At 40.6% G+C, this 20,781-nt stretch overlaps 1 protein-coding gene across 1 annotated transcript in view; it reads right to left on the reverse strand.

The window, feature by feature from the left end:
* Window positions 1-20,781, reverse strand: part of PDS5B (PDS5 cohesin associated factor B) — a 153,645-nt gene that overhangs the window by 70,577 nt on the left and 62,287 nt on the right. The window contains exons 11-16 of the mRNA XM_089690872.1: window positions 16,341-16,486; window positions 15,502-15,653; window positions 13,585-13,698; window positions 13,298-13,379; window positions 10,168-10,216; window positions 1,432-1,571 (exon numbers count right to left, since the gene is read on the reverse strand). Of these exons, the coding sequence (XP_089546998.1) occupies window positions 1,432-1,571; window positions 10,168-10,216; window positions 13,298-13,379; window positions 13,585-13,698; window positions 15,502-15,653; window positions 16,341-16,486 (683 nt within the window). The remainder of the gene's footprint in view (window positions 1-1,431; window positions 1,572-10,167; window positions 10,217-13,297; window positions 13,380-13,584; window positions 13,699-15,501; window positions 15,654-16,340; window positions 16,487-20,781) is intronic.

Here is a 20,781-nt window from a genome sequence, read left to right on the forward strand (position 1 = left end):
ACGTCTACCTGGTCCTGTTCCTCCTAGTGCCAGGTTCGCCATGCCTGCAGAGCCTACAGGAGGCACAATACTCACATCCTAACCACTAGTACCAATAGAGGGGAGGGGTTAGTATCAAGGTGTGGCCTGTATGAGACTCAAAAGGTATGTCCTGCTTGGCTGGTGTCCTCGGTGCAAAAAATGAGATTCAATTAGGACATACTCACAATACCCTGTAAGAATGCAGGCTATCTTATGCTTGATCCAGAAAGCAGAGAAGCTCGGGGGAATGAGAGACACCACACATCAATAGCTCAACAGGAGGGGAGGGAATGTATAACAGCCTCAGCCTTGCGCTCCGCCCTTGATGCATTTCGCCCCGTACACTGGGGATTAGTCATGGAGGCCCTTCCGATGGAATTGCAAAATGCTTCAGGGGCGAGGCTCAAGGGGAGCTCAAGGCTGAGGCAGTTTTACATTCCTCTCCACCTGTTTGGCTAGTGGTCTGCAGTGTGTCTCATTCCCCCATTCAAATATGACACCTGCACACTGGTGGGCTGCACTGGTGCCGTGGGGTCATGCCTGCGCATTAGGCTTGGAGGGGAAAGGAGGGAGAGCCCAGTGTGCTACTGATAGGGTGATGCGTTCACCCTGTACCAAAAAAGTATGCTCACAGGTTCCTCTAGTAATACAACCAACCGGGACCTGCAGCTCTAACAGGTGCGAGAGGGAAACTACTGCCTGTACCAAAGTCCTGTAAACGCACGCACACACTCTTCACCTTCTGCAGGGTAAATACACTGTAGGGTCTTCAAAGACGGGGCTCTACTTCACCAGACCACAGACCTGGACTGAGCATGCTGACAGATGCAACTGCCAGAGCTCCATGCATTGAAACGGGACACACAAATCCATACCCTATGGACACTAGCAAAAAACTGGGGTACTTGTGGAAATGGGAGGAGTTATTGCAAGCAGTGTCAAACTTTGCTATTTGCCAGCGTCCAATCACCTGGAGAATGACCCAATAGTCTAATAACTGACACTTGTAATTTATGATTAAGACACAGTTTTGTAATGTATTTCAGCTTACAAGATCCAAGGGCAAGCTACAGGGCAATGTACTAACAACTGCACATTAATGTAAAATCCTGTGATAAGTCCATGAATGCTTTACAGAACTACTGTAAAACGTGTGTCCACACTGACTGGAACAAAATCTCCTGGCCTTTAGCTATTATGCTGGTGCCAGGTATTAGGACACTGAATAAACAGACTGACAGCCATATTTCCACATAACCATGCAGCAATTAGAACTTTTCAGTCAACCCAAGAACTATAGTATGAAAAAGCTATACAACAAAACTACTTAGGTACTATTAGTGCTAATTGCCAATGTGAATGTCAATGAGAAACAATTCAAACAGATACCAAACCATACTGAACACCTACCACACACACTTCTGCCTGTTTGCATGAACAGGTGGGACTGACAAGTTTCTCCAGCTGTCCTCTTATCTTCTCATCTTCCTCCAACACTTGGGTAAATTTCTTGAGAAAGTCTTGGCCCTTGCCAGGGTCTGGCAAGTTTCCTGAGAAACAAAAAACAGGAGATAATACAGCTGCTAAACAGAGGGGTAAAGACAGCTACTAAATAGAGGGGGAAAATCTTAGTGGTAGTCTGTAATGTTAAACCAAAGAAAATACAAAACAACAAATAAAAAAATGTATAACCATTTGTACAGAGAAAAAAAAACTACTTTTCTTTTTACGGTTATGCAGTTATAGGGCACTGGTGGACAAAATAGATGCTTCCCTGTTAAAAGGCAAAACCACCATTATAGTTGTCACTATGTTAATGAAATGGTACAAGGCAAGGATGAAATGTGTGTTCAGCAGCACTGAAAACTGGGGAATGCACAAAAAAAAAAACACCCAGAATAAAATGTTTTCTAGAAGGAAATCTAATGGAAACACAAAATATTGTCTTATATTGGGAAGCTGCTGAAACCAAGTAATATTTCAAGGAGCTGCTCTATAGGGCATGTAAACACCAACAATTAACCTCTCTCATTTGCTCCTTTCTGGTGTGTTATAATGGTTTTAATACAGATAGGTCCATATATATTTGGACATGGGCACAATTTTAGATTTTTTCAGGTATTTACCAAAAAATATTCAAGCTATAGTTATATAATGGATATGGGCTGAAAGTGCACACTCTCAAGTTTAATTTGAGGGTATGTACATAAAAATTGGAGGAAGGGTTTAGGAATTACAGCTCTTAAGAGTAGCCACCCCCCCCCCCCCCTTTTTCAAGGGACCAAAAGTAATTGGACAATTGAATCAAAAGCTGTTTCAAGACCAGGTGTGGGCTACTCCTTTGTTATTTCTTCATTAATTAAAAGATCTGGAGTTGTTTCTAAGTGTAGTATTTGCATTCGGAATCTATTGCTGTGAACCTACATCATGCATTCAAAAGAGCTGCCCATGCAATGGCCAATGTAAGGCTTCAAAAAGTAAACAAATCCATCAGAAAGATAATAGCAACATTAGGAATGGCCAAATCAACAGTTTGGTACATTCTGAGAAAAGAACAACGCACTGGTGAGCGAAGCAACATAAAAAGGCATGGATGTCCACGGAAGAAAACAGTGGTGAATGATAGCAGAATCCTCTCTATGATAAAGGAATACCCATTCACAACATCCAGACAAGTGAAGGACACTCTCCAGGAGATGGGCGTATCATTGTCAAAGTCTACAATCAAGAGAAGATTTTGCGAGAGCAAATACAGAGGGTTCACCACAAGGTGCAAACCATTCATAAGCCTGAAGAATAAAAAAGCCAGATTAGACTTTGCCAGAAAACATCTAAAAAAAGCCAAACCAGTTTTGGAAAAGCATTTTTTGGACGGATGAAACGAAGTGTGGAGAAGGCTTGGAACAGCTCATGATCCAAAGCACACAACGTCATCTGTAAAACATGGTGGAGGAAGTGTGATGGCATGGGCATGCATGGCTTCCAGTGGCACTGGGTCATTGGTGTTTATTGATGATGTGACAGAAGACAGAAGCAGCCGGATGAATTCTGCAGTGTTTAGAAATATACGGTCAGCCCAGATTCAGCCAAATGCAGCAAAGTTGATTGGACAGTGCTTCACAGTACAGATGGACAATGATCCAAAACACACCACAAAAGCAATCCAGGAGCTTTGAAGGAAAAGAAGTGGAATATTCTGCAATGGGCGAGTCAATCACCTGATCTCAACCCAATTGAGCATGTATTTCACTTGCTGAAGGTAAACGAAAAAGGCAGAAAGACCCACAAACAAAGAACAACTGAAGACAGCTGCAAATAGAGCCTGGCAAAGCATCAGAAAGGAAGAAACCCAGTCTTTGGTAATATCCATGGGTTCCAGACTTCAGGAAGTCATTGCCAGTAAAGGATTCTCAACAAAATATCAAAAATCAACATTTTATTTTTGATTATATTCATTTGTCCAATTTCAGGAAGTCATTGCCAGTAAAGGATTCTCAACAAAATATCAAAAATCAACATTTTATTTTTGATTATATTCATTTGTCCAATTACATCTGAGCCCCTGAAAATGGAGGGACAAGGGTACAAAAATGGTTGCAGTGCCTAAGTGTACTTGATATTTATGTTCAACCCCTTGCATTAAAGCTGCAAGTCTGCATTTCACAGCCATTTGGATTGTTTCGTTTTAATTTATTCTGGTGGCATACAAAACTATGAAAATTGTGCCTGTGTCCAAATATATATGGACATGTGTATCTGTGCCTTAAACGAGAAGTATAGCCAAAGCTTTTTTGCCTATACTTCTCTGGATCACAAGAGTGCAGTTAGCTGTTGGCTGACGTCACAGAGCCAGTCCAGAGTTCTGAATAGATCCCGACCATATGGTCAGGATCAGTCCAGAAGCCTGAACCGATACCTGACTCAGTCTTCCAGTGATCCGGCAAGAGCCTGAGGAAGACACCCCCCCCCCCCCCCCCCCACAGCGCTATGATCTAGTGAGTGCTGGAGGGGTGGGGCAGAAAGCCAGAGTGTCACATGTTTGATTGTTCAGTTCTCTGTGCAGAGCATCCACGTAGGTGAGTATAATGTTTTGTTTTGTTTTTACTTCTCCAGCCCACAATTCTCTTTTAAGTGCAAAAAATTACCTGTTGATCCTGCCTCAAATCTCAAACGCTGTCACAGCTTTAAAAAGATTTATAGATTATCAATTAAGCGTTTATTGTAAACAATGTCCCCCATTTATTCCCCTTGCACTACGATGTGTGTCCATATTGAATGTGCTACGGAGTTGTCAGTATGCATGCAGGAGGCTTCAAAGTGCTAAAGTGAACTTTTATTTTGCACTGACTAGACAACATAAAAGGTTCACCTTATAGGAAAGGCCATGATGCACCTAACCTTTCCTAGAGACTAAGAAACACCTGGTTCTTCAGTGTATGAAGAAAATGAAACACTACCCAGGGTGGCCAAATACCAGGAATCAACTGCTATCAAATGGGCCCCATAATATGACAAATAATATCTGCGCATACACCAACTTTACTACATCATGTTGACAGCACATCAAATTAAATGGCAGGCAATATTTTTCTCTTTCAGTTTTAGAAAAGCAGAGACAAACCCTCTGGTTTCTACTACTGTCTATGACCCCATCTGATAGCATCTGAATTGGATTATGCTGTTTTGTTGCTCATTTGCCAAATATTCAGGGAACAAAATCACTGTAAGTGAACCTAACCCTATGCAGAGGACAGTACACAGCCAGGAATCGGTATGTGTGGGCAGTGTTTGCATTAATCTGCAGCCGGTAGCCTGCAGAAATCAATGACAGGCCAACATATTCCACAACTTCACACATTGCCCACACATCTGAGCAGTTGCATGTAATTAGGGACAGATGAGAGGCCCTGATAATTCATCTGTCAGCCTGTAACTGATTTATACATTGCCCTGCGTATGGGCAAATGAGGTTTTAGTCTTCAAAACAATAAGTCATTCACCCGAGAAGCCATATGCATGCAAACTATAAATATGGGCCCCAACTACCCCATAGGTTGAGATTACCAAGTCCACCACCATTGTTATTAGAATATTACATGTCAGAGTCAGGAGGCAGCACAGGATCTAGCATTTGACAACCGTATGACAGGGAATGTTGCTTAATGCAGGCAGGGGCAGGGTTTCACCCAAACGTAAACCTCAGCATCTATCTAGAGCAGCAATGGGCAAACTACGGCCCGGCGGACCTTTTAATCCGGCCCGCGGAGCTAGGCTCCCGCTAGGCTCCTCTCACAGTCCGCCCTGAAGACCGGTGTAGCATGAAAATCTGTCTCCTATGAGGATCTGTCCCCCTCGACGTATCTCGCATGTGCCGGAGATCGCAGATCGGCTGCTAATGCCTGAAACTGGAACATGCGCAGATACGTCGAGGGGGACAGATCCTCGTAGGAGACAGATTTTCATGCTACACCGGAACGAGCCGGGAACACGGCGAGAGGAACGCGCGGAGCAAAGGTAAGTGAATTGACACAGGGGGGACTTGGGGACTTAATATGGGGGGTGAATTACTATGGGGGATGAATTACTATATGGGGGGGATGAATTACTATAGGGGGGATGAATTACTATAGGGGGGATGAATTACTATAGGGGGGATGAATTACTATAGGGGGGATGAATTACTATAGGGGGGATGAATTACTATGGGGGATGAATTACTATAGGGGGGATGAATTACTATAGGGGGGATGAATTACTATATGGGGGATGAATTACTATATGGGGGATGAATTACTATGGGGGATGAATTACTATGCTTACTATGGGGGAATATTACTATACTTACTATGGATGACACATACACATCATTCATCTACTCTTGGTCCGGCCCCCGGGTCCAATATATGAACCCATTGCGGCCCTCAAGTCAAAAAGTTTGCCCACCACTGATCTAGAGTATGTGTTTAGGCTCTTAGAAATCCTAATCTTGACTTGGAAAATGGGATTTTGGTTTAACTTTTCTAGGAATACTCCACAGGGCACTTCATATTCAACTCCCATCAGTTCATCCCCCACAGTTAATACCTTTTGTTTCACCAGCCTCAGCCTATTAGATTGTAAGCTCCCAGGAGCAGGGCCCTCCTAAGCCTCTTGTATTGAATTGTATCGTTGCTGTATGGTCTCTCCCTTTATCTTGTAAAGCCCTGAGAAAACTGTTGGCGCTATATAAATCCAGTATAATAATATCTACTTAGGTATGCTGCCATCTTCAGGAGAATGGACACTGGTCAAAGAAAAAAAAAAAAAAAAAAAAGAAGGATAACCCACCCAGGTACAACACACCCCAACTCAGAGGATAAGCTGCAGTTTTGCAGCAAGCCATGAGGAACAGGTAAGGGGGGAGGGGGGACAGAAAAAAAAAAGTATGCCCATAATCATCCAGATCAGTCCTAAAGCTGGTGTTCTGGCAAAATGGTTGCCAAGATCTTATTAACACTTAATCCAGAGAAAGAAGCCGGCAGAATGGCATGCATCAGGAGTATTAAAGCCACAAATAGGTAAACATATTTCATCCATTCAGGCCTTTTTCATGGCAGACATACTCTACATTACTCCTATTACTACAATACTCTGCATTACATAAAACTCATCACGCTACTGATACAGGACGTTGTGCTGGCTTCTTTTGCTGGATGTGTCTTGGGATGTTCTCCAAAAAATGATTTTACAAGTGAACTAAAAATACTAATATCTTAATTAGGGCTGTTGCTAACAATTATTTTCATAACCGATAAGTTGGCCGAATGTTGTTTCGATTAATTGAATAAAAAACCACAAAAAAAGTTTGGTGTATAATTTAGGTAACAGTACGTAAAATAATTTATTCTTGAACATCTATATGCAGTGGTAAATATAAATAACCAGCTATATGGTTAGGGAACAAATTATCTAATCCACTCTGAGAATAACAGACAGATGTATATACTATTAGCAGGTTGAGTCTGGTAAGAGAAAAAAAACAAAATAAAAAAAAAAAAAAAAAAAAGGACATAAAAACACAGTTTTGCAGGTTTTCACCTAGGACTGTGATATGTTATGCATAACAGACTGCCCTGGCATAGGTAGATATCTTGATACAAGCTACCTGTGCCTGCTGTCACTTATGCTGACCATACATTTTGTTTGAAAATTTTTGTTTTAAGAACGTTCGATTTTCTAATTCTTGGTGGGGGTCAAATCAATGTTAGTTTTCAACCACAGTGACGGGAAACTTTGAAGGAGCAGAATAAAAAACTTTAATTGTAATGCCTTATGTTACCTCCAGTCTATCACCTTCTCTGGGTTCAGATGCAGATCATCCCTGCACAGAGCCCTGTAGTGAGCTGTATGTGTACTGCACTGTGTATACAGGCTTGTATGAATGGTGTACTGATCTGTATATCTGCTTTACTGTATTTTCTGATATGTAAACAAATATTGCATTCTTTAAGCATGCCAACTAATTGATTATAAAACTAGTTGACAACTATTTGCATAACTGATTATATCGATAAGTTGTTTCAGCCCTAATCGTAATTGTACATCAAATGAAACTTCATAATTATGACTACTTAGGATGTCCCAAAGCACTGAATATGAGGGGGATGGGTAACAAAGCAACAATGGTAACATGCACAAAATCCAAAAGCAGAATAGAGGAAGCACCACTACAAAGCCAACAGCAAGACCTTTTGCCCAAAACTGGCATCTGCAGAGGCCTACATACCTATCAAGAAGAACTTGGTAAACATGTAAAGTGAAGACCAAGTGAACTGCAGCAGCTTGATGCTGAGTAGCCGAGGAAGCATTGACACTTCTGCTGGAATGGGATTTTACTGGGAAAAGGGGAACCCTTGCCTTTGATACCATAGATCAGAAAAACAAGCTGACAAATCCACCTACAAAATAGATTGAATAGCAGCCTGACTATTGCTAGGTCCCTCAGGGAGAGAAAACTGGGATTCAGATTAAAGAAAGTTGTAGACTTCAGATAAATTTAAAAATGGCTTGAACAGCATCCCCAGGCACATTCTCCGAAGGATGAGGGGAAAAAAACAATGTCCTGATTAAAGGCAGAACGAAACTACCTAAGGTAAATAAGGGGTCCGAGGTCTCAATACCACCTTATCCAGGTGAAGAACTAGGAAAGATTCCTTGCATAAAACAGCAGCCAATGGTGACACCTTGTGAGCCAAAGTAATGGCAACCAGAGAAAACCTTGAGCATAAACAGCGACAAAGGATATTGCTCAGAGAGGCTGGAATGGAGAAGTCTGCAAAACAGACACAACCAAATTAATATCCCATGGAAACAAAAGGTGCTGCACAGGTGGAGCAATCCGTTTAATGTCCTGTACAAAGGCTTTTATCAAGGAACGGGATGTAACGTGCTTTTGTAACAGAATAGCCAAGGCCGAAATCTGCCCCTTGATGGTACTTAAAGTCAAAGACATCTTCACACCATACTAGAGAAAAGATAAAATGCATTACAGATTACCAAATCAAAAACACACCTATCCCTCATGGCTTGGACTTCAACAGCCATTCCATCGAACCAGCAACCATAATGCAGGATGGAAGATGGGACCCTGCAACAGCAAATTTGGCCAGACTGGAAGAGCCCCCGGCTCATCTGCCAAGAGATTTGTGATGTCTGCATACCACATTCTTTGTGCCAAAGCAAGAATCACTGGAATGCCCACCACCTTTATCCTACACAACAGGTGAGGAAGAAGTTGCAGTGGAGAGAAGACAGATCATGGAAAACTGACCCCAAACAGGACATCTACCACGAATGCCTGAGGGTCCCCGGTATGTTGAATCTGGACATAGTTCTACATCTGGCATCCTCCATAGCAAACAAATCTCTATGAACACCTCCAGGTGAAAGGCCCAATTTCACAGATTCAGCTGCTGAAGGCTGTATGCCAGTTTTCCACACCTGGCATGTGCACAGTGGAGATGACCAGGATGTGCAGTCCTGCCCAAAAAGGACCAGTTAATCTTCTTCCTGAGCAGTGCAACTTCTTGTCCCACCTTGATCGTTGATGTACGCCCCAACTGTGACATTGTCTGACTGTAACCTGATGGAAAGACACCAAAAAGTAAACAGATCAGTGTAGCAGAGCCAGCTGAATCACCTAAAGTTTCAAGGATGTTGATTGGCAACGACCAAAACCTATGAAAAGAGGTTCTCCAATACACCTCCCCAGCCTAATAAGACTGGCAATCATCTTCCAGATCTTTAAACTCATCAGAAGGATGGATTTCCCAGTACCCAGCATATGTATAGATATTCACCATTCCAGCCCCAATCTGCTCTTTGGAGTTACATGCACTGGCAGGTGCAAGGATTCACAAAGTTTGTCTCACAATGACAGCATATTTAGCTGAAGAGCTCTAAGCGTAAAGGAATGTTTTCAAAAGGTGGCCACTATCTTCCTCAGCAACTCCTTCCTCTTTTTCTAACAACCTCAGGGGTTCTACCTGGGATTGAAGAGACAATCACTACTCCTGTGGATGCAGCACTTGCAGCCAAGCTTGGTCAAGGACTAAGCATTAAAACACTCCAGATGTTGGACAACTGTAGCATTTTCTACCTTGGTAAACACTGTGAGGGTGATGGACAGGTCCAAACTGGTAGTAGCAATGCTCCACTGTGAACTGCAGAAAATGTTAGAGATGCCAATAACTGAGATGGCACCTTTGATATCCACCAACACCAGGAAGTCCTCCTGATGCAGCAAAGCAATCACTGACTAGGTGGACCCCATCCTGAATTTTTTGACCTTCAGGAACTTGTTTAGACCCTTGAAGTACAGAGTAGGCTGGATGTCTCTCTTTAGCTTTAGGTGCTGGAAAACAGGATGTAATAAAATGTAGAACACTTCTCCCCTTTTGCTACGGGTGCAATGACTCCCAGGGTTGCAACGAAAACTTTTTATTTTTTAATGCAACTACAAAGCACATAAAGCATGGACGGGAAAAGCAGCAAAACTCCAGCTTGTAACCAGTAGACACCATGCTGTAGACCCAGGCATCTCTGATTATTTTATCCATATATTTAAAAATTCCACATTTCACATAAAACAAACCATTGCTTACTTACGTGTAATAACCATGACTTTAGAAAAAATTGATTTACTGTTGTTTTCCGACTGAAACAAGAAGAAAAAAAAAAAAAAGAAAAAAAAGGCGGTTTAGGATTTTAATTAAAGCCACTGCACAAATAAAACAATGTGTGAAAATCATGCTGGGAGCCCATATCAGGACAAACAAAAAATATTAGACAGAACAGATCTTGTTTCCAATATCTACATCTCTTTTCCACCCATATGATTATATATATTTTAACAACAATTTGTTTTTAACTTAACTTCAAACATTACACAATAGTGACTTTTCTCCAAAAAGAGCAACAATTTCTAATCTATGTATATATGGTCTCAACTGGCCCCCAACTTCATGTCTGCTGTGACTAGACTCTAGCCTGGAAGGGGAGCATTGTCCGCCACTGCTGCTGCCTCCAGGATTTAGGGTAAACTCAAAAGGAACATGCCAGCTGTAGCTGCCCTGGGCACCTGACCGTCCCAACAAGTAATGCCTGCCTGGGCCCAACTTATCTACTAACACAGAGAATCGCCCAGAGCTGGTTAGAAGGAGCAGCTTTACTCTCAAATTATGCACCAGCAGGAAAGCAGGACAGGGAGGATACCAGTATAATATGTGAACTGGAGGTATAGTTGATGCCTACCTATGCAAGCCCGAGCTAGTGAAACTGAAGCGGACCTCAGCTGCAGGCAGGAGGTGGGAAAGGAGCTGGTTATCGAGCACAAAACCACCCAGAAAATACATAGAAGCCCATAGGTCAGCTGAACTGCAGCACACATGGAAGAATGGCAGGGATCTACTGCTGGGATGCAATGTATGTGTAGCTTGGGATATGCACTTACTTTCACAATATCAACCTTAGCTTTCAAACATGAGTTTTGACCTTAGTCCTAACCCGGACTTCTAATTTAATTTTGGTACAGTTTGAAGCACAATTCTTCTGACCCAGTGGGGCCAAACATGCAAAACTAGAGTGACTACCCCTTTCCCAATACCTCAACTGACAAAACTACACTGCTCTTAATGAATATGATCAGTGACAGTCCACTTGCTTCTGACAGCTCACCAGAACTAGCTCATTCTAACCTTACATCATTTATGTCCACAACCTAGGTCCCACAGGTTACCTAGACCATCTTACCAGCCACCTAAGGACATACCTGAAAAAGATAACTCTAGCTCTTTTATTCCTTTCCTATAGTGCATAGCTCTGGAGCTTACTACCTATCCACATAACCACATGGCATGAATTTACAAACTCCCCATATTCTTGGTACGCATCTGAGCAGTGAGGGTACACACGGTCTGCATATCTACCGATTCAGCAGGACATCTGGACCATGTGTGTGTTCAGCTGTCCAGAAGAAGGACCAGCTTTTGACGAAGGGACGTGCTGGAAAACCAGCATCCAATCAGTACTTGGAGCCAAAGGCTGCGATTGCTGGTTAGTGTGTTTTGGGGGTGGGGGGTGGGGGGGGGGGGGGGTAGTTCCCATGTCAGAACACAAAGGCACAGCAGGCGAGATAGCTGTACTAACATCGCTTGTTTAGTACAGTGATCTCTCTTTTTTCCAACCCGATGGGTGGAATGAAAAAAAAAAACAAAAAAAACACCTGTACCAGACTTTAGTAAGTCTTAAGTTTATCATTCCATAGACATAAGCAGTACATCAAAGCTAACAAACCAGACACACTCCTGTTACTGAAACTTTGTAAACTAGATCAGGACCATAAACCCATTGGTCCTAAAATTTCTAGGGATACTCACACAAGCAATCCGGTCAAAGTCTTCCAAGAATTCCTTAATCATCACCCCAAACTATATTGAGCCAACAGTGATTTCTCCCATACTCAGGCAGATAACTTTAGTAAAAAAAAAACAAAAAACCACTTCCAACCCTAAATGACTTTCAGAAAGGCCTCCTACAACAATCCATTACGGTCAAAGAGGTTTTACAGGCCAAATATACCTTAAAACCCATAAATGTCCTTGCCCTGACAAACTAAGAGCTTCCCATCACAAACCCTGGTGGCCAAAACCAAACACAGACGACTCTTCCTGGTCCAAACTAAAGACATATTTTATATGATTGTATTTTATTAATTATTTATAAACTCACAGGTTGACTCAAGCATATCATAGGATCTTTTATCCATAAAGACAAGGCTGGGTTTAAAACCCTCACACAAGGCAGCAATTATGTCCATAGAGCATCACTCCTATTGACCAAAGTACAAAAAAAAAAAAAGAACATAACAGCCTACCTTTTTTCCAGAAGGCATTCAGTTTGTTTATTGGCTGTATCTACATTACATACTGGAAGACTGGGGTTTTGACTCAAACTTTTTAATATGGATCTCCTTCCTTTAGTACAACCCATAAGCGTATCTGAAATACTCAGAATACAGATGAGGCTACTTCCCAAAAGTCAGAGGTACTAGAAAGGGTTGTAACTTTTCACCCTTATTGCTTGCTCTAGCTATCAAACCTTTAGCTCAGCTAATTTAGTCAAAGTCATATCTAGGACGTTGACCTCACTAATAGAACTCCACACTGCTATTATTTTGAACATGCCCCTTTCAATTAGTGATTCAATTACACAGAATCAGCAGCATGCATGTCATGACTGTTGGGTCTGTTGGATTTCTATTACTCTACTACACCTGCTAGTAAATTATTTGCTATGTAGAAATATCATTTCTACCAAAAACAGTGATTGATCAGGTTAGTGATGTCTGACTGCTATTATTTTGAACAAAACTGTATATACACGTGATTTTGCAAATCCGTGCTGCCCTGTAGCAGTACTTCTGCTATAGGGCGGATGGGAAGCTTGCCTACAGGTACAGTAAATATCTCTAAAACATGCACTTTGGATTAGTTTAAGTCCTTTATACTGTAGTAGTAATGTGATTAACTACCGCTTTAACAGCACATAGAAAAACGGCTACAAAAGAAATGGTATTCATTAAAAAAAAAAAAATTTACACAAGTGTATAGATTTGAAAGCAAAGACCACGTGAAATAATTTGAAGTTAAACATTCATAGCTGCCACTTTAAGGCATTACAAAATGCAGTCTTGAATGATCACACAATCATTTCACCAAGGCAAAACAATAATGCTTACTTTGGGCTGTTTAATCAAATCCAGCAAATCCTTCACATGATGCCTCAGCATGTTCTGACATTTCCACATTTCATTCAATGCTCTGGGGGAGTAGGAGGTAAAGTGATATCAGTCCTGATTATATAAATAATTCAATACATGCATTCTCTTTTAAATGCAAATTCTATAGCTTCTACCCACGAGAACACCCAACAGCAACTATTGTGTCAACTTCATAACATTTAGTAGTGCCGAAATGTGTTCAATGTATTTTTTTTTTTTTTAAATCTGCAATGTACCACACTTACTTAACAGCATTTGAGTCTAAAGTTGCATACAGATAGTACAAGCATTTCATTCTTTCTGTAGTTTCCAGGTTGTGAGGTACCATGTACTGGGCAAAAATTCGCTCCACCAGTAGTCTGAAAGAAAATAAACATCTCATTGATATATGTCTATACAGGCCACAGCAGCATTAGGTCTTGTGTTCAGAGAACGCTCACAGCACACTAACTGAGCTGTCACTGATAGCTCTTTGTCAAGGCTTCCCATTGGGAGCTCGTCCCACTGGTTGCTAATCATGTGACCATTGTGAGTGCAAATCATATAGCTCATATGATACAGAGACTGCACAATAAGGGGTTAAGGACTGCTTTAATTTTCAGCAGTCACAGAATTCAAGTTAGCAGCTTGCAACTCATTTCTTCAAGGTAGGTTTTTTTCACAGCGAATCAAATTTCCTACACACAATGCCATTCTATGATCCCACTGGTAGATGACCAACAAATCAACACATTGGACAGGTAGTCATTTCCAAAAAGAAGGATCACCATTTAGGTAGACATGCCAGCACGACATCTAACATCAAATTACTTCGTAAAATCGAAGTAAAAAGAGTTAAAATGCACTCACTGTATAGGGAGGGTCAAATAGCACACCACAAAATCTGGTATGGGACCATCTGTGGACCTATCAAATTTATAGAGGTTGGCAGATGTCAGAGCTTTGCCAGGAAGCTGCTGGTGCAAGGCAGGTCTGAGTCAAGCTGCAGTGCTAGCGAAACCGTGGTTTACTGTAGGGATTCTGGGATGCTTCAGCAGAACTAGATTCAGAACCAGAGCTGCCAGCCGAAGCATCTCAGAAGCCCTACAACAAACCATGGATCCTCTTGTGCTGCAGCCTTGCTCATAGACCTACCGCCCACCAGCAGCTTCCCGCTGCAGCTCTGACATCTCCAGCTTCATCCTTGCCAACCTCTGCAAATTTGACAGGTCCAGATTGTAACATGCTATTTAACCCCAACTATGCAGTGAGTGCATTTTAACTCTTTTTACTTTGGTTTCAATAAATAATCTGCACTTAGATGTTGGCGTCACAATGTGCAATAGACTACTCAAGATCTGTTCAGAGGAGCAGCTTTCATCTACAGCGTTCTGAAAAATTTTAAGGATTTGGCACCCCTTCTGCCTCCCCCCCCCAATCCCCAAGTCCACCCATTTCATTGATCAATATAGCGCCATAGCTGTTGTTTGCTGAATAGCCAAATCCCAAGCCTCTAAAACAGAAGCTATATGACCAGTTCCAAGTCAAAGGTCCGATGATTGGGTAATCCAAATGCTTTTTTCAGCAGGGAAGGCTAGCATTTCGAAGCTGTAATTACAATTTATCCTATGGGTCACTATAGTTTTATTAGCTTTGATTTATGTCCATGTCCATGGGCAACTACCCAAAGAAAAAAAAAAAATAATAATACCAACTTACTTTTATAAACAAATGGCCATGTGTAAACAAGGATACCTATACACAACGTCTAATGCTTTTAAGTTATATTACCTTCCACCTTCTCTGTGATGCTAATGAAGTCTCATTTATAAACAATCTCAACATTTTTTGTTTTTGATTGACAGTTTGGACTATGGCTGCACAGCTCTTGTTTTATGATTAAGGCTAGGTGCACACTGTTGCAGGTGGGTGCGGGTGCAGGACTGCATGTAAAGTACAACTATACCCACATCGGCAACCACCCATTGCTGATCTTTTGCAGACAATTGGGGTTGCCATTTATTCTTAATGGGACCCCTATGCACCCAAAAACACAGCGTATTGTATTGTTTTATTTACATATCCAACTCTTTGCATTGCAGAACAGAGAAACACGTTTATCAATAAAAATACATAAAGTAAATGGAGCTTACAACTCTGAGGGGGGAGAGAACACAACTTACCTATCGTCAATACTATTCTGGTAATATATATGAAGGAGTTTGTCTTTTATCCATGAAATCTGTTTTGCTGCCTCTTTCCCAGCTTCTGCCTGTAAGGCATACTTCTTATAAATCTGAGCAAGACCCATCATTGCTTCTTTTCTAACTCTCCACTACAATAAAAATGAATATCCATGAAGACAACAGGATTGTAATAAAAAATAACTCAACTACAGAAATTAGGCTGAAAATTTACAAACTACACAGAAAAATTATCTACATGTTATGGGTTAGCAGGAAAAAAAAAAAAAAAAAAAAAAAAAAAAAAAATCTATGGTATAAGCATTTGATGACTATACAGTTACTGCTATACTTTAAGCACAGAAAAAAGACTAAAGACTGTATAATGAACAGTATGGAATCCTCCAACAGAAAAGAAGATCAAGTTTCTTTTTTCATAAAAATAATAAATAACAAAAACAGAAAAACTTTAATGCAATTACAATTTAAAATAAATAAAATGCAAGCTCAATGTTTTCCCTATAATTGTTGTGTTTCTTATAGTTACTATGGTCCGGTGTACATGGGCCTTGGTGCTTACGCCATAAGTTTGAGGAGCTTCTGAGATCATTCATAATTCGTTAACGGCTGCATGTGACCTCCTTCTGACCTATTGTAATTAGGTTTTACATTTCCATAGACTTGTATTGGAATGCAAAAATAATTTGAGGAAAAAAAGCCCATCAACACAATTCTGCTTCCAAAACTTGGCTTGAGCTATTTTTTTACCAAACTACCAGTATGCCAATATGATCACTCATTCACAACAAAATGAATAAGTACACAAGTTCTATTCTTACTCTTTTGTCCAGAGTCCTCTCCCGAACAAAATTAAGAAGATGATCATTGACAAGCAGAAGGTCTTTCTTTGCAGCAGTTACTATAGACACTATGACATCATGTCTAATGGCTTCTTCAGGGTCATGAGATCTTACTTTTAGATATTCTGAAAAAGAGCACCCATAGATGATTAAGCGTGAAAACGGATCAACAGAAGTAATGCAAAAAAAAAAACCAAAATAAAAAACACAACAGGAGGAGAATTCTAGCTGTTGCAAAGCTAGAAGTCTAAGCAAAACTCTGAAGGCTAAAAACTATTACATCATTCTGGGAGCTGACAGTGTATACCAAGATTATTAGGTCCACAATAAAATGGACATGCATTGGTTATCATTGACTAATAAGATATAAAAGCAATCATACAGTTACATAATTTTTCCAAGAGCTAGGGACACTTTAAGTTAGTTTAACAAAGTAAAACAAGTGAATTATAAACACAGCAACAATAACAGGAAATAGATAAAGGTTATTAACATAGTTTTAGCTAGAGATTCATATTATGTCAGCAAGATTATGCCAGGAGCAATACATCAATTAACTGTGTAAATTGAAGAAAACAGTACAGCCCTCAGCTTGTCATGTACTTTGGACATTACACAATACCTTTTGAGAATAGTTACTTGACTGTAATAGTGGTGCATTGGCTTCAATGCTTCCCAAGTAACTAAATGAGTGAAGGCATTAGACTCATCAACTCCAAATCTTAAAGCTGCTTCACATACTTGGCTTGAGCCATTTTTACCAAACTACTTATATGCCACTATGATTACTCATGCATAACAAAAAGAATAAGACAAGTTCTATGTATTACATGTATACAGAATACTGAAACTGACAAAAAAAAAAAAAGGAAAGAGTCCTTAGGCAGGTTAGAATTCTAGAAAAGTCAAGCACAGAACAATGTAAAAAAAAAAAAATAATAATATTTTGAGAATAAAACATTCCTCATTTTCCTCCCACATCATTGGCTGACATAGCATAAGGCCATGATCTTCCGATGAATTGACAAAAGCATAGGTTAAACTCACACCATCCTGCCAACAATAAGTAATAACACATTAGCGTCAGATCACAAACCAATAAGTGACAAAATTGTAGTGTCGGATCACCAACGTGCCCACAGTGGTGTCACTAACCAGTCTCTTGTTGCCAGTGTGTGATGAAAGCGCCATGAGCCTCATCTTGCACATGGATTACGCTCCTGTGAACTGGAGAATTTAAGTACCGACAGAGTGCAATTGACAGTGGGGTGAGGTAATTCTGCAGTTAACCCGTCATACACAAATGTCACCACGTGTTTAGCAGAACCACAAACCATTCACCATAATCACTGCAACATACCCTGAGTGTTAAGAAATGTCTAATACATCCTGTCATGCAGATGGCACTCTTCAAAAGGGACAGGAATTCTTTATGTTCTGCTTTAGTGCATTAGAGGTTACCTTAACCGTTTTAAAATATTGTTTAATAAAATAAAAAAAATGCAGAACATCTCATAACAGAAGAGGACAATAATACAACAAAAGAAAAGGGATAGAGGGTTTTGCTCACGGTTGTACATTTGGTGTATGGGAGTGCAGAATAAAACTATACTCCTGTTGCTGTAGCACTCAAGAGCCACAGTTGCAGATTTTTGCCCACTAAGATGCAGCACAGAACACACTGTGTGGCGCTATACATGCATAACTGCTGGCACTCGCACTTACACATGCATGTGTATGGGAGTATTTTTTTTTTCCAACTTAAAAATGACTCTGGGCAAATGTACCTCTCTCATTTTGATGGAAAAGGACAACTTTTTGTAGACCTTCTGGAGGGCGTTACTGCAGCCAACATTACAACAATCTCCTACACCCCCCCCCCCCCTTCCCCACACACATCAGAAAAGCTAAGGAGCTCTGTAATGTTTTTTATTTTTCCAACATCAGCCACTCTTTGGAGATATTGATATAAATTTCATTTTTTTTTTTAATTGACTTTCAAACCACATTTTTCACAATCAGGCAGCCAGCATATTACCCAGAGTTAAAGCTTAAAGTGGAAGTTCAGTCAATATCTTCCTAAGGCTAAACCTGTCCTCACTCCCATTTCTATCTACCCTGTGAAAGGAAAGATGCTTATACTTACCTATTCTGGAGCTGCTCCGGTCCGGTCACATAATATGATACCAACGCTGGCTTCAGTGTAGAGGAGGAAAGCTGATGAGGGATGCCCCAAAGTAAGTCTATGGCCGATGTCACCGCCCAGGCATTTACAGCAGTTGTCAGCGTTCACTCACACAACCAGGGTGCCTTCAAGTTTCTGCAGGGGTGCCTTGGCAAAATGCCTAAAAATTGCCCAAAAACTGTATACAAGCCAGCAGGTAGATCAAGCCTGCCATTTAGTTACAAAAACCCAAAGGTTTTCATTGTGCACCATTACAACCTTCTTGCTTCTGGTGTCACAACAATCAATGTAAGTATGCATAATCCATACCAGAAAATCATTGTAGTAGGCACTGCTGCTAGCTTCTGGGTTGCCATGCAAAACGTTTTCTGATTTGAAGAGGTGAATAGGTGACATCACAGTCTCAGAGAATGAGCTATATCCACTGAGAAAATGTCAAATGTTCTCTGAAAGGTGCCAGTGCCCAGAGGCTAGTAATAATCACTGTAGTAGTGATCAAAGCAGAAAAAAATTCAGTGCTATGAGTGAGACTACACATTGCTACTATACATCCCTGATACCAATATTATTAACCATTTTCAGCTTTGTGTATATTATCACCAATAATCATATAGTGCAGCATCAGAGGTGAGACTCCTAAATGAAAATTCACCAAGTAAAATTGTGAAACAAATATGCACATTTGAATTCACGAGAGTAAAAAAAAAAAAAAAGTCAGTAAAACAACAGAGATATGGAAGATTTGATTCTCATGCAGTCCTTGCCCAGTATTGCTAAAAACCCAAGTATTTCACCATGTGAGTTCACATATATATTAAGTATGATATGCTCACCCTGCATGCGACCTCTAAATTATAGGAGGTCTACAGTGGATATAAAAAGTCTACACACCCCTGTTGAAATGCCAGGTTTCTGTGATGTAAAAAAAATAACTTTTTTTTGGAAACTAAAATAATGTGGTTGCATAAGTGTGCACACCCTCTTATAACTGGGGATGTAGCTGTGTTTAGAATTAAGCAATCACATTCAAAATCATGTTGAAATAGGAGTCATTTAAAGTGCCTCTGATTAACCTCAAATAAAGTTAAGCTGTCCCAGTAGTTCTTTCCTGACATTTTCTTAGTCACATCCTACAGCAAAAGCCATGGTCTGCAGAGAGCTTCCAAAGCATCAAATGGATCTCATTGTTAAAAGGCATCAGTCAGAAGAAGGGTACAAAAGAATTTCCAAGGCATTCAATATATCATAGAACACAGTGAAGACAGTTATCAAGTGGAGAAAATATGGTGCAACAGTGACACTACCAAGAACTGGACGTCCCTCCAAAATTTATGAAAAAACAAGAAGAAAACTGGTCTGGGAGGCTGCCAAGAGGCCTACAGCAACATTGAAGGAGCTGCAGGAATATCTGGAAAGTACTGGCTGTGTGGTACATGTGACAACAATCTCCCATATTCTTCATATGTCTGGGCTATGGGGTAGAGTGGCAAGATGGAAGCCTCTTCTTACAAAGAAAAACATCCAAGCCCAGCTAAATTTTGCAAAAACACATCTGAAGTCTCTTAAAACCATGTGCGAAAATGTGTTATAGTCTGATGAAACCAAGGTTGAACTTTTTGGCCATAATTCCAAAAGATATGTTTGACACAAAAACAACACTGCACATCACCAAAAGAACACCATACCCACAGTGAAGGATGGTGGTGGCAGCATCATGCTTTGGGGCCGATTTTCTTCTGCTAGAACTGGGGCCTTAGTCAAGGTAGAGGGAATTATGAACAGTTCCCAATTCCAGTCAATATTGGCACAAAACCTTCAGGCTCCTGCTAGAAAGCTGAACATGAAGAGGAACTTCATCTTTCAGCATGACAACGACCCAAAGCATACATCCATATCAACAAATGAATGGCTTCACCAGAAGATGAAAGTTTTGGAATGGCCCAGCCAGAGCCCAGACCTGAATTCGATCAAAAATCTGTGGGATGATCTGAAGAGGGCTGTGCACAGGAGATGCCCTCGCAATCTGACAGATTTGGAGTGTTTCTGCAAGCAAGAGTGGGCAAATATTGCCAAGTCAAGATGTGCCATGCTGATAGACTCATACCCAAAAAGACTGAGCGCTGTAATAAAATCAAAATGTGCTTCAACAAAGTATTAGTTTTAAGGGTGCGCACACTTATGCAACCATATTATTTTATTTTTTTTATTTTTACTTCCCTCCACCTAAAAAATTTC

The sequence above is a fragment of the Staurois parvus genome, unplaced genomic scaffold (assembly GCF_062004578.1).
Source record: "Staurois parvus isolate SC_StPar_1 unplaced genomic scaffold, SC_StPar_1.0 ptg000544l, whole genome shotgun sequence".
NCBI classification, from domain to species: Eukaryota; Metazoa; Chordata; class Amphibia; order Anura; family Ranidae; genus Staurois; species Staurois parvus.